This window comes from Melanerpes formicivorus, unplaced genomic scaffold (genome assembly GCF_026170545.1).
Source record: "Melanerpes formicivorus ecotype bairdi unplaced genomic scaffold, bMelFor1.0.p_v2 SCAF_99, whole genome shotgun sequence".
NCBI lineage: Eukaryota > Metazoa > Chordata > Aves > Piciformes > Picidae > Melanerpes > Melanerpes formicivorus.
Genome location: NW_027142451.1, coordinates 99017 through 115580, shown reverse-complemented (window position 1 = coordinate 115580; position 16564 = coordinate 99017). Strand labels below are relative to the sequence as shown.

General features: G+C 47.5%; 1 protein-coding gene across 5 annotated transcripts in view; it reads right to left on the bottom strand.

The window, feature by feature from the left end:
• Positions 1-16279, bottom strand: part of DPYD (dihydropyrimidine dehydrogenase) — a 609010-nt gene extending 592731 nt beyond the window's left edge. For all 5 annotated transcript variants that reach the window (XM_068166235.1, XM_068166240.1, XM_068166238.1 and 2 more), the window contains exon 1: positions 16180-16279. In XM_068166235.1, coding sequence (XP_068022336.1) covers positions 16180-16218 — 39 coding nt within the window. In that variant the 5' untranslated portion in view covers positions 16219-16279. The remainder of the gene's footprint in view (positions 1-16179) is intronic.
• Positions 16280-16564: the final 285 nt, after the last annotated feature.

Genomic DNA, 16564 nt, shown 5'->3' with positions numbered 1-16564 from the left:
TCTGAACTCTCCTTCATTTCACAGATACCAAGAAATTATCACTATTCACTTTCAATACAAAGCATCTTACATTTCAGCTGTCATTTCCCTGAAATCACCCTGAAAACAGTGTTTCTGAAGGAGAGTTCAGTTGCAGTGTAATAAGTAATAATTTCATCAATTAGCAGCATTCAGCATCCACTGAGAGTTCTCTCACTATTATTTTATTCATAGAGTCCTTTGTGGAAGTAGCATACTAAAAAGATCCATTTATCCTTCAAGGTTTCTCATAAATGTGTCATACATCTTGGAAAACAATTGGTTATTATTCTGGCTCAATCTAAATAACTATAATAACTTCCAGGTGTAACACATTTTATTGTTTTGGTTGTTTTTTTTTTCCCCCTGCATCCAAGCTTCTTTCCCCACATTATGGATCTGCACTTTTAATAAGGTGGGTTTTTTTTTCACACATCTACCTGCTTTCACACATGTATGCTGGAGGTTTTGCATGGATGCTGGATGAGCCAGCATGGAAGAATGGTCAGCTTATTGTTAGCAGGAAAATAGAACTGGGCTCCCAGAAAACCCTTCACAATTAAGGCAAACCCAAGTATTTTATAATGAGGTAGACATTAGTATAGATGCTAACAGTACTGTGATTGTTAAATTCAGCAGCAGCTTGCTTGCAATGATTAATTTGCCTTCTCTCTCCCCCCTCTACTCTGCTCTGGTGAGGCCACACCTGGAATGTTGCATCCAGTTCTCGGCTCCCCACTTCAAGAGGGACAGGGATCTGCTGGAGAGAGTCCAAGGGAGGGCTACAAGGATGCTGAAGGGACTGGAGCACTGCCTGATGAGGAGAGGCTGAGAGCCCTGGGACTGTTTAGTCTGGAGAGAAGATGACTGATAGGAGATTTAATCAATGTCTATAAATATCTGAAGGCTGGTTGTCAAGACAGAGGGGACAGGCTCTGCTCAGTTGCACCCTGTGATAGAACAATGGATATAAACTACAGCACAGGAGGTTCCATCTTGATATGAAGATGAACTTCTTTACTGTGAGCACTGGAGCAGGCTGCCCAGAGAGGTTGCGGAGTCTCCATCTCTGGAGACTTTCACGACCCATCTAGATGTGTTCCTGTGTGACCTATTGTGTGACCTATTCTTGTTTGTTTTACTTTGCTGTATATTTCTGTGTATATATTGTAAATACTGTAAATTGTGTATATATATCCTGTATTCCCCAAAATTGCTTGTAAATATAGCATCTTCCCTTTTGCTCCTCCGGCTGGCTAGCTGTGGGTTTTTTTCCTTCCTCTTTGTGGGGAGGAGAAGGCTGAGCCCTTCTCTCAAACCCACCACAGCCCACTTAAGATACTGGAAGGCCACAATTAGGTCTCCATGGAGCCTTCTCTTCTCCAGACTGAACAGCCCCAACTCTCAGTCTGTCCTCACAGGACAGGAGCTCCAGCCCTCTGATCAACCTTGTGGCCCTTCTCTGCAGACCTTCCAGCACCTCCAGATCCTTTTTGTAATAGGGGCTCCAGAACTGGTTGCTGCACTCCAGGCAGGGTCTCACCAGAGCAGAGCAGAGCAGAGCAGAGGGGGAGAACCACCTCCCTGGCCCTGCTGGCCACACTTCTCTTGCTGCATCCCAGGCTCTGGTTGGCTTTCTGGGCTGCAGGTGCTCACTGCTGGCTCCTCTTGAGCTTCTCATCCACCAGCACCCCGATGCCCTTTTCTTCAGAAGCTTATCAGTGAGAAGATAATAACTAACATCAAACTTTGAAAGAAGCCTCCAGTGTTCCCAGTTCATTTCTAGATTCTCAAAGTGGTATGCCCAGGCCATCTATTAACAAAAAATAAAACTGCATGCACTGGCAAGACATGCAACAGCAGCTAGTTTGACTGCCTGGCCACTTCTCTCTTTAATTACATATATAATTGTTCTTGAACCCGAAATTAAAATGTCAGAATGCACCATGATTGCCTTTAACTGATGACTGCCACCCCATCTAAATGGAAATATTTAGATTTATCACCTGGATATTGTTTTAATTATCTTTCAAATGAAGTCACAGGCAAGCATGTCTGCCTTCTCCCATTTGCACCGCTGGTGTCAAGCTGAATTGGAAAGGCCAACCGTCTCAATGAACTAAAACCTAATTTTAAGGTCAAGCCACTTGTAACACTTCAGGCAGCAAATGTCATAGTGAAAATAAAACTGAACCCTGGCTTAAGCAGAGATGAAAGGTTTGGCATTTCGAGGACTTCATTGTGTTTATCACTTACATTTACAAATAAAATACCAAGACCTGGGGCTTTTTAGTCTGGAGAGGAGAAGGCTGAGAGGGGATCTGATCAATGTCTGTAAGTATCTGAGGGCTGGGGGTCAGGAAGGAAGGGACAGGGACAGCCTCTGCTCACTTGTGCCCTGTGACAGGACAAGGGGCAATGGATGGAAACTGCAACACAGGAGGTTCCACCTCAACATGAGGAGGAACTTCTTCACTGGGAGGATCATGGAGCACTGGAACAAGCTCCCCAGATATGTTGTGGAGTCTCCTTCTCTGGAGACTTTCCAGCCCTGTCTGGGTGTGTTGCTGTGTGACCTGTGCTGGACTCTATGGTCCTGCTCAGGCAGGGGGGTTGGACTCGACGATCTCTAGAGATCCATTCTAACCCCTAACATCCTCTGATCCTATGATCCTGAAATTCCAGCACCACATATATTAATATTTATCTTACTAATAAAGCTTTCTGATACTGGAAGCATCATTAATACCAGTTGGGGTTACCCTACTTTCACTTAGTGATGCTTCTGCGAGACCTAAAACCATTCAAAATTCCACATTGGCTTAGTGAGGCATCTCTTGGGCATGGTAAGAGACCAGCAGTTTCGTAAGATGGTCTAAGTATTTTGACAGAGGGCAGAAGTGAAATTGCCCAACTCAGTCCACAGTATAAGAAAACAAGAATGTTGAAAAAGTAGGTTGTTCCATTTGCTCTGAGACTGCGTATCCAGAGTGGGAGCTGGGGCTGTTTATCCTGGAGAAAGGGAGGCTCAGGAGAGACCTTATTGCTCTCTACAACTACGTGAATGGAGGTTGGAGCCAGGTGGGGGTCGAGCTCTTCTCCCAGGCAACAGTGACAGAAGGAGAGGACAAAGTCTCAAGCTGCACCAGGGGAGGTTTAGACTCGAGGTGAGGAGGGAGTTCTTCACCGAGCGAGTCATTTGCCATTGGAATGTGCTGCCCAGGGAGGTGGTGGAGTCACCGTCCCTGGAGGCGTTCAAGGGGAGATTGGACATGGCACTTGGTGCCATGGTCTAGTCATGGGGTCTGTGTTGATAGGTTGGACTCGATGATCCTCGAGGTCCTTTCCAACCTCAGTTATACCGTGATACTGTGATACTGTGATACTGCACCAGGGGAAGTTTAGGCTTGATCTTAGAAAGAAATTCTTCACAGAAAGAGAGATTGCCCTTTGGAGGTGGTGGAGTCACCAAACCTGGAAGTGTTTAAAATAAGACTGGAAAAGGCACTTGGAGCCATGGTTTAGTTGATTAGATGGTGCTGGGTGATAGGCTGGACTTGATGATCTCAAAGGTCTTTTCCAACCTGGTTGATTCTGTGTGTAATTATGTGTGTAACCTTAGTACTGGCCACCTGAGGTTGACCTTTCTATAGCTATCAGACAAAGCAGGTCACCTCCCACCACTTAAAACACATACTGACATCTGAGGGATATAAAAGATCTCAGGGCTTTGTCTGAGGACTACCACTATTCAGGGTGGAGCCTCCATTCATCCCAACACCTTCACAAACTTGCTAAAGACATGATAGTCATGCACGTGCCAGAGCAGGACCATACAATCTAGCTCACGTCACACAGGAACACATCCAGACAGGCCTTGAAAGTCTCCAGAGAAGGAGACTCCACAACTTCTCTGGTCAGCCTGTTCCAGTGCTCTGGGACCCTTACAGTAAAGAAGTTCCCCCTTGTGTTGAGGTGGAACCTCCTGTGCTGCAGCTTACATCCATTGCTCCTTGTCCTACCACAGGGAGCAAGTGAGCAGAGCCTGTCCCCTCCCTCCTGACCCCCAGCCCTCAGATATTGATAAACATTGATTTGATCCCCTCTAAGTCTTCTCTTTTCCAGACTAAAAAGCCTCCCCTCACCAGGCAGTGCTCCAGTCCCCTAACCGTCCTTGTAGCCCTCTGCTGGACCCTCTCCAGCAGATCCCTGTCCCTCTTGAGCTAGGGAGCCCAGAACTGAATGCAGTAGTCAAGATGTGGTCTCACCAGGGCAGAGTAGATGGGGAGGAGAATTTCTGAGCTGTTTCAGGGACAGAGCACATATCAGAATGGCTTCACAAAGAAATGCTTGCTTGCAAAGAAAACTGGATCCCTCTGAGGTCAGTGTGTGCTGAGAATGGTGGTTCTACTACAGCTTAACTACATAATAGCTTCTGATTCGGATGATGTTAAGGAAAAACTCCTATATACATCTCAACCTAAACAGTCCTCAAATGTACTTGCTTTGGCATTTCATCCTCACTGTGCCTTCTAATTTTTCTTGTTGCTGTTGTGCTGGGTTTTTTCCTAATGATATTTAAAGAAGTTTGCTCACTTGAATCCTATGTTCTTTGCCATCTGCAACAAGAAAAGATTTGAGTATTTTTTAAAGTTGTAAGAGTCTATGAGCAAGAAAAAGGGACATTTGAAGTTAAACTGAAGAAGCAGCCTGAAGTAATTATTTCATGAAAGAATCACAGAATTAATCAGGTTGGAAAAGACTTTCAAGATCATCAAGTCTAACCTACCACCCAACACCATCCAACCAACCAAACCATGGCTCTGAGTGCCTTATCCGCTCTTGTTTTAAAAACTTCCAGGGACAGTGACTCCACCACCTCCCTGGGCAGCACATTCCAAAGGGCAATCTCTCTGTGAATAATTTCTTCCTCACATCCAGCCTAAGCCTGCCCTGGTGCAGCTTGAGACTGTGTCCCCTCTTTCTGTCACTGTTGCCTGGGAGAAGAGACGAAACCCTACCTGGCCACAACCTCCCTTCAGGTAGACAGGAATAAGGTCTCACTTGAGCCTCCTCTTCTTCAGGCTAAACACCCCCAGCTCCCTCAACCTCTCCTCACAGGGCTGTGCTCCAGACCCCTCCCCAGCCTTGTTGCCCTTCTCTAGACATTTCCCAGCATCTCAACATCTTTCTTGAACGGAGGGGTCCAGAACTGGACACAGTAAAACACTTTGCCACTTCTTTAACTGCATTCTTCCCCAGTCCCAGTTTGATCAGGATATATGTAAATTCTTTCTTTCACTTGCATTTTTTGATTGTGGCACTGGGTTTGAGCTGCATACAGACCAGACAACAAAATGCCCACTCAGATCTGCGCAGCCCATCTCCGTTGGCACATTTCACAAACCCCTGCGGAAAGACACCGGAGATTTATTGCTACGCTGATCTGCAGGAAGGAATTCGCCCTTAGTGTACAAATGACAGCAAATGGAAATGAGAAGGCTTCAAATAACCGTGCCCAAACAAACAGCACCCCCTGAGCCTCTGGTGAGGCCTTTGATGGCCAAAGGTTTTACTGATCCCAAATGTTTGGATTTCTTTGCCAAATCACACACTTGCCGTGAGTCTCGTCTAACGGCACAAATCCTGCTCTTCTCAAAGGCAACACAGGGCAGGGAGCAGTGTAACACTGTAATGATGAAATAAGAATAATAATAATAATAAAAAAAAAAAGGAATAGAAATCATATGCTAATAAGAGGAAGGAGGTTGCCAGGCAACCAGAGAGGGAGAGAAAGCAGGTTTTGATTTCAACTCTGTGCTGTCAAAGGGTTAGCGCAGCCAGAACAGGCAGGACGCATTAAATCCAGCTCCTCTGTAGCCACCACAAATTCCAGCTTTTCTCAACATTTTAAGTAGAAGCATGTCCCCAGCTCCAGCTCAGTGCCAGCTATGCCTGTGTTCCCCTTTACTGCCACTGGCAAAATGTCCTGTGGGACAGGATGGACAGGAGATTTCTGAAACACAGCGGTGTGTGCCTTTGGCCAGCACTAACTGCACCATGCAGGCGGGCTGGCTTGCAGGGGGAAAACAGCTGTGCAGCCTCGGCTCCAAGCAAACCCCAGGCCATCAGACAGAGCCACACCTCTCAGCTGCACTGAAAACTGAGTAAGTTCTGTCCTGCAATTAAAAAACACCCCTTCAAATGCATCTCAAAAGACTGCCCTGCACCACGGCACTCCTGTCACATTTGGTGAGCCAGATCCCACATTATGGATCTTGGCTTCCTATATTCAGAGAACCGTAAGAGACCTTAGAGATCACCTAATCCAACCTCCCTGCCATGGGCAGGGTTGCCTTTCAACTAGCCCAGGTTACTGGAGGCCCCATCCAAGCTCACCATCTAGGAACAACTGAAGAGAATTATTAAAGAATATTTGTCAATTAATATTTCAAAGAAACATAAAAATACTTCCAACAAAAATACTTCCAATGAAATTGTCTGGATTCCTACCAGTAAAACTTAGAGGGAGGAGGGAAGAATCATAGAGTCATAGAATGGCCTAGGCTGGAAAAGACCTTGGAGATCATCCAATCAAACCTCCCTGGCATGGGCAGGGACAAATCTCAACTAGCCCAGGTTACTCAAGACCCCATCCAGAATGGCCTTGAACATCACAGTATCACAGTATCGCCAAGGTTGGAAGAGACCTCAAAGATCATCGAGTCCAAACTGTCACCACAGACCTCAGGACTAGACCATGGCACCAAGTGCCACGTCTGATCCCCTCTTGAACACCTCCAGGGATGGTGACTCCACCACCTCCCTGGGCAGCACATCCCAATGACAAATTACTCTCTTGGTGAAGAACTTTCTCCTTACCTCCAGCCTAAACTTCCCCTGGTGCAGCTTGAGAATGTGTCCTCTTGTTCTGGTGCTGGTTGCTAGAGAGAAGAGACCAACCCCTTCCTGGCTACAGCCACCTTTCAGGCAGTTGTAGAGGGCAATGAGGTCACCCCTGAGCCTCCTCTTCTCCAGGCTAAACAACCCCAGCTCCCTCAGCCTCTCCTCACAGGGCTGTGCTCAAGGCCTCTCCCCAGCTTTGTTGCCCTTCTCTGGACACGTTCAAGTGTTCCAATGTCCTTCTTAAACTGAGGGGCCCAGAACTGGACACAGGACTCAAGGCGTAGCCTAACCAGTGCAGAGTACAGGGGCACAATGACCTCCCTGCTCCTGCTGGCCACACTATTCCTAATGCAGGCCAGGATGCCATTGGCCTTCTTGGCCACCTGGGCACACAGCTGGCTCATGTTTAGGCAGCTGTCAATCAGCACCCCCAGGTCCCTCTCTGTTTGCGAGTTCTCCAGCCACTCTGACCCCAGCCTGTAGCTCTGCATGGGGTTGCCGTGGCCAATGTGCAGCACCCAGCACTTGGGCTTGTTGAATGCCATCCACATCTCCATCTCCACATCTCCATCATCCACATCTCCACAGAGGAGGCATCCACTACCTCTCTGGACAATCCATTCCAGAGTCTTGCCACCCTCTTCCTGAGATCCACTCTAAACCTATTCTGCTTCAATTTAAATCCATTTCCCCTTGTCCTGTTGGTGAACACTCTTGCAAATAGTCCCTCTGCAGTCTTCCTGTAGGTTCCCTTCAGGTATAGGAAGGCAGCTCTAAGGTCCTCTGGAGTCTTCACCAGGCTGAACAACCTCAGTTCCCTCAGCCTATCCTTGCAGCAGAGGTGTTCCAGCCCCTGGGCCATCTTTGTGGCCCCCCTCTGGACTTGTTCCAACAGATCTGTTCCCCCTCTTACAGGGGAATGTGTAGTTGTACTTCCTTTGAAGACACAGCACTAAGCAGAGGAAAGAATAAAATTCACAGCCAGCCTACAAGACAAAACCATCATCAAATCTATTTGTGCAACAAAAAGGAAAATTAAAAATACTGAAGAAACAAAGTAACTGAAATTAATTGCAGTAACAACTTGCAAGCCCCAGCCATGAACAAAAGGTGGGACTAGAAGGTCTTGTTTTAAAGACCTTCTCATAAAAAGAAGTAAAGCTTTAAAAATGTGGGGGAAAATTGGAAGTAGAATTCATGAGTAACATTAAAACATAAAAACTGATTGAAAATTAAAAGCACAGGAGTTGACTGTTTTGTCCCCTGGCTGAGGGGATTAAGAGTGTACCCTCAGCAAGTTTGCTGACAATACAGAACTGGGGAGTGGCTGACACCCCTCAGGCCGTGCTGCCATCCAGTGAGATCTGGACAGGCTGAGAGCTGAGTACAGGCAAACCTCATGAAGTTCAATAAGGACAAGTGCAGGGTCCTGCATCTGGGGAGGAATAACAGCAGGCACCAGGACAGGTTAGGAGCTTGGCCTAATGGAAAGCAGCTCCATAGAGAAAGACCTTGCAGTGATTGTGGGCAGCAAATTCTGCATGGGACAGCAATGTGCCCTTGTGGCCAAGAGAACCAAGGGCATTCTGGGGTGCAGCAAGAAAAGTGTGGCCAGCAGGGCTAGGGAGGTTCTTCTCCCTCTCTACTCTGACCTGCTGAGACCACACCGGAATACTGTGTCCAGTTTGGGGCTCCCCAGTTCAAGAGAGACAGAGACCTGCTGGAGAGAGTCCAAGGGAGAGCCACAAGGATGATTAGGAGACTTGAGCATCTCCCCTGTGAAAAGAGACTGGGAGCCCTGGGGCTGTTTAGTCTGGAGAAGAAAAGGCTGAGAGGGGATCTGATCAATGCCTATCAATACCTGAGGGGTGAGTGCCAAGTGGAGGGGGCCAAGCTCTTTTGGGTGGTGTGCAGTGATAAGACAAGGAACAACAGGTACCAGCTTGAACACTGAAGATTTCAGCTCAACATGAGGAGAAACTTCTTTACAGTGAGGGTGGTGCAGTCCTGGAGCAGGCTGCCCAGAGAGGCTGTGGAGTCTCCTCCAGAGTTTTCATATGGAAGCATACTTATCAGACCAGTTTTCAGTCTGATGAGTGAATCATATTGTTCAGCTCTCCACAGCAGACACATTAATTGGGGGCTATAAGCTTCAACAAAGTCCCAGTCATCCTCCTACAATTGCTGTTACATTCATCTAAGAGTTTGCCACAATAAAACCACTAAAAACAATGAAAGAGCCTGAGAAAGGCATTAAGCACAAATAGCTCGAACAGCAAGTTTTGCTTCCTCAATGATTGCTCATCCAATGACCCTAGGAAGTCTGAAGCAGCCATCTGATCATCATAGCAAGCTATAAAACAGCAATTAAAAAAATCCTGCACATTAAAGCTTTGTTATGCAACTTCAGACAACTAGCAGGTGCCTACAACAGAGAGGGATACTGTAATAACTGGGGCTTTAGCCTAGATGAAAGCAAGCTACCCTCAGACATTTATTCACATCACCTTTGGCTGACAGTTTTGTGAGCCATGCTGACTAGCTGGATCCACTGCTATCTTGCTGGAGCTTTCCTGTGGTCCTCACAATACACCAGTTTTCAGTCCTTGCACTGCTTCCCCCTTTGGAGAGCACCAAGCTTAGCTCTCAGATGTACCTTCAAGGCACCTCCTTTGCTACCTGCAGTCTTGCACTGGCCTAGTCCCTTTGTTCTGGGAAAAGAATAAACCTGACAGGCAAACCTTGCTTACCTTCCTGGACTTTCTAGTAGCCACTGAGTAGATAGCTAAGGGAAAGAAGAACCATCCCTGCTATCAAACCTGCTACTTTAAGCAGCGTGGAGATATTCCTGAAGATATTCAAGGTGAGGCTGGACAGGGCTCTGGGCAACCTGATCTAGTTGGGGATGTCCCTGCTGACTGCAGAGGGGTTGGACTGGATGACCTTTGGAAGTTCCTTCCAACCCAGTCCATTCTATGATTCAATGGAAACTGCAGGTTGCACACCAAGGTTCCTTGAAGCTTAGGTTTGCTTCCCAGGTGACCCTTCTGTGTAGCAGGGAGCACAGCATAAGAAGTCATGTTCCCTTACCTACCAGACCACGAACCAGTCTTGAGTTCAGGTGCACACCCTTGGTGAGCTGCTCAAACAGGCTATAACCTCATTCCACCTTCAGTAGCAGCCTTCCTCTTCTGCTGAAGAAATTCAAAATGTCTGCTATGCATTGAAGAGCTCCTGGATCCTCTGTGTCCTCATAAAGGTCAGACCCTAAGGGGCACAGGTTGGGCCTTAAGAAACACTCTTCTTCACCCTGGAGTTTGTAAAGATTTTGTCCACAATAAGTGTGAGCAACTTATTGAAACCTATGGGTGACAGCATCACAGGAATTAAGAGTACAGTCCATGAGAAGCACAGCAAATGCTGCCTCTCTAAAGCAAACCCAAATAAAACTACACAGATTCATTTTACAATAACTTTTCAGTCAACAAATAAGTGCTTATGAGCCATCTGTACTTTCTAAAGCTGGATGAAGAGAATGCTTGACCCAGTTACAGTGACAAAGTTCATTGCATTACATGCAAAAGTGCCACATATCTACCCTGATCATTTTCAGACAGCTCCCAGACTGCTGTCTCAGAACATGGCTCTAGCCCTTCACACCTTTCCCTTTATTTTCACAAGTGCTAACATCTGGAAACACCTGTGACAGCATCCTAAGCACCCAGCTGCTGGCCCAGCAAGGAGCTACCATTTTCCCTTTAAACACATGCAAGAGATGATTCAGAGAGAAGATTAGATGTGTAAACTGCCAACATGCTTTCCACCTACTGTAAGAATGATAATGCTGCTTGATACTAAGCTACACTGGGGGAGAGGATGCTAATGTATTGTTTCAGGTTTGTCACAGCAGTTGTACAACCTGCAGTTTCCATAGCATGACAAAATGGCCTGGGGTGGAAGGGACCCCAAAGGTCATCCAGTCCAACCCCTCTGCAGTCAGCAGGGACATCCCCAACTAGATCAGGTTGCCCAGAGCCCCATCGAGCCTCACCTTGAATATCTTCAGGAATATCTCCACGCTGCTTAAAGTAGCAGGTTTGATAGCAGGGGTGGTTCTTCTTTCCCTTAGCTATCTACTCAGTGGCTACTAGAAAGCCCAGGAAGGTAAGCAAGGTTTGCCTGTCAGGTTTATTCTTTTCCCAGAACAAAGGGACTAGGCCAGTGCAAGACTGCAGGTAGCAAAGGAGGTGCCTTGAAGGTACATCTGAGAGCTAAGCTTGGTGCTCTCCAAAGGGGGAAGCAGTGCAAGGACTGAAAACTGGTGTATTGTGAGGACCACAGGAAAGCTCCAGCAAGATAGCAGTGGATCCAGCTAGTCAGCATGGCTCACAAAACTGTCAGCCAAAGGTGATGTGAATAAATGTCTGATGGTAGCTTGCTTTCATCTAGGCTAAAGCCCCAGTTATTACAGTATCCCTCTCTGTTGTAGGCACCAGCTAGTTGTTTGAAATTGCATAAAAGCATCCCTGCTCTGCTGAGAAGAAGCCCTTCCCAAGGAAGACTCAGGGACCTAACCTCACTATCTCTAGAGCAGATGGCAAAGAGCTAGAAAACATCCACCATCAAACATCTCCAAAACAGATTACAAAAGGGAATGCAGAGGAAGACTGCAATGCAGACAGGAAAGCATCATGCAGAGAACAACATTATATGATGTCAGTCGACGTTGTGTCATCCTCCATGAACTCAAAACACCAACTCAAGATACTCCGCTGAGTGCTTCGCAGTTTTGCCACTCATGAATTTGAATACTTGGTCTGACAGCTTCACCTCTTTAAAGAACCCTGAAGTTTCCAATAGATATAAATTAGGTATAGTTCATGCATGATGAGAGCAAAGGATGGTTGTAATAATAATAATAATAATAATAATAATAATAATAATAATAATAATAATAATAATAATAATAATAATAATAATATCAGACTTGATGTAGCCCAGAGTAGCCTGATCTTAGAATAAACCAGGTTGGAAGAGACCTTCAAGATCATCGCGTCCAACCTATCATCCAACACCACCTAATCAACCAAACCATGCAACCAAGCACCCTATCAAGTCTCCTCCTGAACACCTCCAGTGATGGTGACTCCACCACCTCCCTGGGCAGCCCATTCCAATGGGCAATCACTCTCTCTGTGTAAACCTTCCTCCTAACCTCCAGCTTAAACCTCCCCTGGTGCAGCCTGAGACTGTGTCCTCTTGTTCTGGTACTGCCTGCCTGGGAGAAGAGACTAACCCCTGCCTGCCTACAACCTCCCTTCAGGTAGTTGTAGAGAGCAATAAGGTCACCCCTGAGTCTCCTCTTCTGCAGGCTAAGCAAGTCCAGCTCCCTCAGTCTCTCCTCATAGGGCTGTGCTCCAAACCCCTCACCAACTTCGTTGCCCTTCTTTGGACACGCTCCAGCAAGTCAACCTCCTTCCTAAACTGAGGGGCCCAGAACTGACACAGGACTCAAGGTGTGGCCTAACCACTGCAGTGTACAGGGGCAGAATGACCTCCCTGTTTCTGCTGGCCATACTGTTCCTGATGCAGGGCAGGATGCCATTGGCCCTCTTGGCTGCCTGGGCACACTGCAGGCTCATGTTCAGCCTACCATCAACCAGCACCCCCAGGTCCCTCTCTGTCTGGCTGCTCTCCAGCCACTCTGACCCCAGCCCATCTAGTTGGAGGTGTCCTTGCTAACTGCAGGGGGGGTTGGACAAGATGATCTTTGAAGGTTCCTGCCAACCCAATGCAATCTGTTGTTGTTAATAATAATAATAATTAAAAAATATAATAACTATTTTATATATTAATATATAATATTTATTATTTTTTATTATTATCATTACTATTATTATTATTATACCAAAAAATAAAGACTTGGTTTTCCAGAGTATCATTTGGAAAAGCATAGTTCCACAGTATGAGGTAGAAAGGGAATGCTATCCCCATCTTGTTAGGTTTCACACTTCCTTATAAAGATCTAGAGATGCAACAAAGAAAAAGCCAAAGCAAATACTTGCACCATACAGCCAAGGTAGGGACTTTCACTTGTACCTAATCTGGAATGGACTTTCTTTCCTCTTGCTCAGATTTTCAGCACCCAAGGAATACTCTCAATCCATTTTGACAAGGGTTCAGCAGGGTTGTTTTGAGTTTTGTGGGGTTGGTAGTAGATTGGAGCAAGGGGTGTTTTTTTGTTTGGTTGGTTTGGTTTGATTTGGGAGAGGGGTTTTTGGTGGTGCTGAGTTGGTTTCGTTTGGTTGGGCTTTTGGAGTGGAAGACGATGAACATTAACTCTAAGGTTTTTTGGAGGAGAGTGTCTATTTTAATCACAACACAATTAGAAAAGAATAGAATAGAATAGAATAGAATAGAATAGAATAGAATAGAATAGAATAGAATAGAATAGAATAGAATAGAATAGAATAGAATAGAATAATAGACCAGGTTGGAAGAGACCTTCAAGATCATTGCATCCAACCCATCAACCAATCCAACCCACCTAAACAACTAAACCACGCAAGCAAGCACCCCATCAAATCTCCTCCTGAACACCTCCAGTGATGGTGACTCCACCACCTCCCTGGGCAGCACATTCCAATGGGCAATCACTCTGTACAGAACTTCTTCCTAATATCCAACCTAAACCTCCCCTGGTGCAGCCTGAGACTGTGTCCTGGTGTTGGCTGCCTGGGAGAAGAGACCAACATCCACCTCTCTACAACCTCCCTTCAGGTAGTTGTAGAGAGCAATAAGGTCACCCCTGAGCCTCCTCTTCTCCAGGCTAAGCAGCCCCAGCTCCCTCAGCTTCTCCTCATAGGGCTTGTGTAGATCTGCTGAGGAGCTGAAGCTGGTGGCTAAGCCAACCAAAAGGGCCAAGATTCCTGGGATTTAGTTAGTTAGTGAGTCAGTCAGTTAGATTCAATAAGTTGGGAGAAATGGCTGTGATTTTAGCTACTTCTATCACACATTCTTGGCTCCTACATAACCAATGAGATCAGCCCTTTTACCAAGCCTTACATATCTAAACAAAGTAGTGCCAGGATTTCAAAGGTCACGTTTCATATTTTAATGGCAGGAACTCTGAGATGCTGACCACTGAGATAAGTTTCCTGAAATGATTTGTTCCTTTTTTATACTGTAGCCATGAAACTGAACAACACATTCCAGTTGTGCTGCCAGTGCTCAGGTCGGTAAGACTGCTACAGAGCTGTTTTTTTCATTGTAAGATTTTTATTGAATATTTTTATTGAGTATTTCTATTGACTATTTTTATTGAGCTATCTACAGAGATATTTTCATTGAAAGGACTCTGCTCTCCCCCTCATTTTTTCTTATTTAAAGCAAAAAAAGATAAGTCCCCACACAGGGGGAAAACAAAACAAAACACAACCAACCAGAGAGCTGCAATTAGACTATCAGTAATTATTGATATATTCATCTGGGAGGCAAATCATACAGTGACTAAATTTATTCAAACAGATGGGGAAAGGACAATACACTTGGTAAGAAGTAGAAATACACTGCCTTGATTTCCTTGCTAGTTTACATGAGCACTTAAAAGAAAAATTACAGTAGGGTACTGACCAAAGTTTGTGTTTTCAACCTGAGAGCAAAGCAAAGCCTTTTGCAAGATCCATCAGATGGTCTTCTAACATCATGGAGTGCTGGATCCTATTACCAACACATGATCCCTACAAGAATTTTACTGTGCCTTGAATCTGAGACACGCAGATCTAGAAATGCACAACAAAGTAATCCCAGTTGGGGAAAAAAAGGCATTTCAAATTTGAGCAAAGTACTCAAAAAATGCACTACTAAATTCATAAATTTTAATAGAAAAATTAACTTCTGCATTTGAAGGAAAAAAATATCAAGATTGGCTGCACTGAAAACACTGAGCTGGTAAAAGACACACAGTACTGATTTCATACCACAGTGCCTCCCTAACTGCCTGGAAGACTTCCACAGGAGTTCATTCCTTCTGTCCATTCCATGTTGCAGTTTTATCAGAGTATCTGTAAGAGCATTTCTGGACATCAGTCACGGTTCAGGTAGCAGCTCAGTTTGGAAATGGAACTGCACACAAAACCTCAGTATAAGATCTAATGATAAAATTCAGTCACAATTGACCTGGAGGCGACGAGTACATTTGCACATTATGACTCGGATGCAATCGCTGAAATAGTCCACCCTAAGCCTAATGTTTTAAACTTCAAGATATACCACAGCAAGAAGTTGTGTCAGGCTGGAACAAGACTGTCAAACGACAAGTTGGTTTATTGCCACTTTGTTTTTATTAGACTCAGAGCTGAAGCTTACAGCCGTGTGCAAGGTACTGTGAAGGGCAGAAGAAAGCTGCATTGAGTCCCAACCATCCGAGCTGGCTAGTATCAGCAAGTGTTCACCGCATGTTACACTACACTAGTCTTGGTTCCGCTCCACCTCATCTCTGCCTTGCCTCAGGCCAGGTCAAGCCCCTGCTGCCAAGCTCCCAGTCCGACCCGCAGCAAGGACTGTCTTGCAATAAACATTAAGTGCCACAGGTACTGGGAATCTCTCGCAAGGCTGCTACTCCTGCCACCCTGCTCTGCATTCCACGCAGCTGAGGCACTGGGCGTATGCCAACTTAGCTTGCCCCACAGCGAGAAACTGAAAACCCACAGACAGCTGCTGGCCACTGAGGCCACTGCCCCGAGCATCCCTGCCCCGCTGGTACCCTTCTAGAGCCGGCAGGGAGACTTCACCGCGGGATACGGGGCTCGCCCAGCCCCAGCCCGGGACTTCGCCGACGGGGAGCGACAGGGGGCGGCGCGGAGAAGGGGAGGTGCTGGGCGCCGCCCCCTCACACCCCCAGGCCGCGCGGCGGCCCCGCACCGTGGGGGCCAGAGACGGAGCCGCGGTGCGGCAGGCGGAGCGGTGCTGCGGGCTGCCGCCGCCGCCGCCCACCCCCGACAGGGGCTGCGCCTACAGGGGTGGCGGGCCGGCGCCCGGGGGCGAGGCTGCCCGCGGCCGGCCCCGTGGCGAGGCAGCACGGCTCAGCGACGACCCGGCCGCCGCCAGTGGGCAGCGGCGACGGCGGCGAGGCACTTCCTAATGCAGGCAAACTTTGCTAGGCGCTCCCGGCCCGGGAGCCGCCGCCAGGTAGAGCCCCCTCCCCGCTAGCGCCAGCCGCACATCCCGAGTGGATAGCGCTGGCCGAGTGGGTACCTCAATGTCCACTGGGTCCCGGCTCAGCACACGAGCCATGGTGTCCGCACCGCCACCGCCTTCCCCCGGCTCCCCGCAGTCCCGGAGTGGAGCTGAGCGGAGCACGGGAGGAGGCGGAGCCGCCAGCCCGGACAGCAACGCCCAAGTGGGCGGGAGCCCCGCGCGCCGCGCCGGGGCCGGGGCCGGGGACGCCTCGGTGAGCAGGGCGCCGCCGGGCCACGGGCGGCGTGCCGGGGCGAGGGCGCAGGTAACGGGCTCACCGCACGGCTATGTGCCCGCCACACGGCAACGAGCCCGGCCGGCGGCATGGCGAGGGCTCCAGACGCTTTACTGCAGCGGACATCAGGAGCCACCGAGGGGAAGAGGAGTCGGGTCGGCAGAAAGC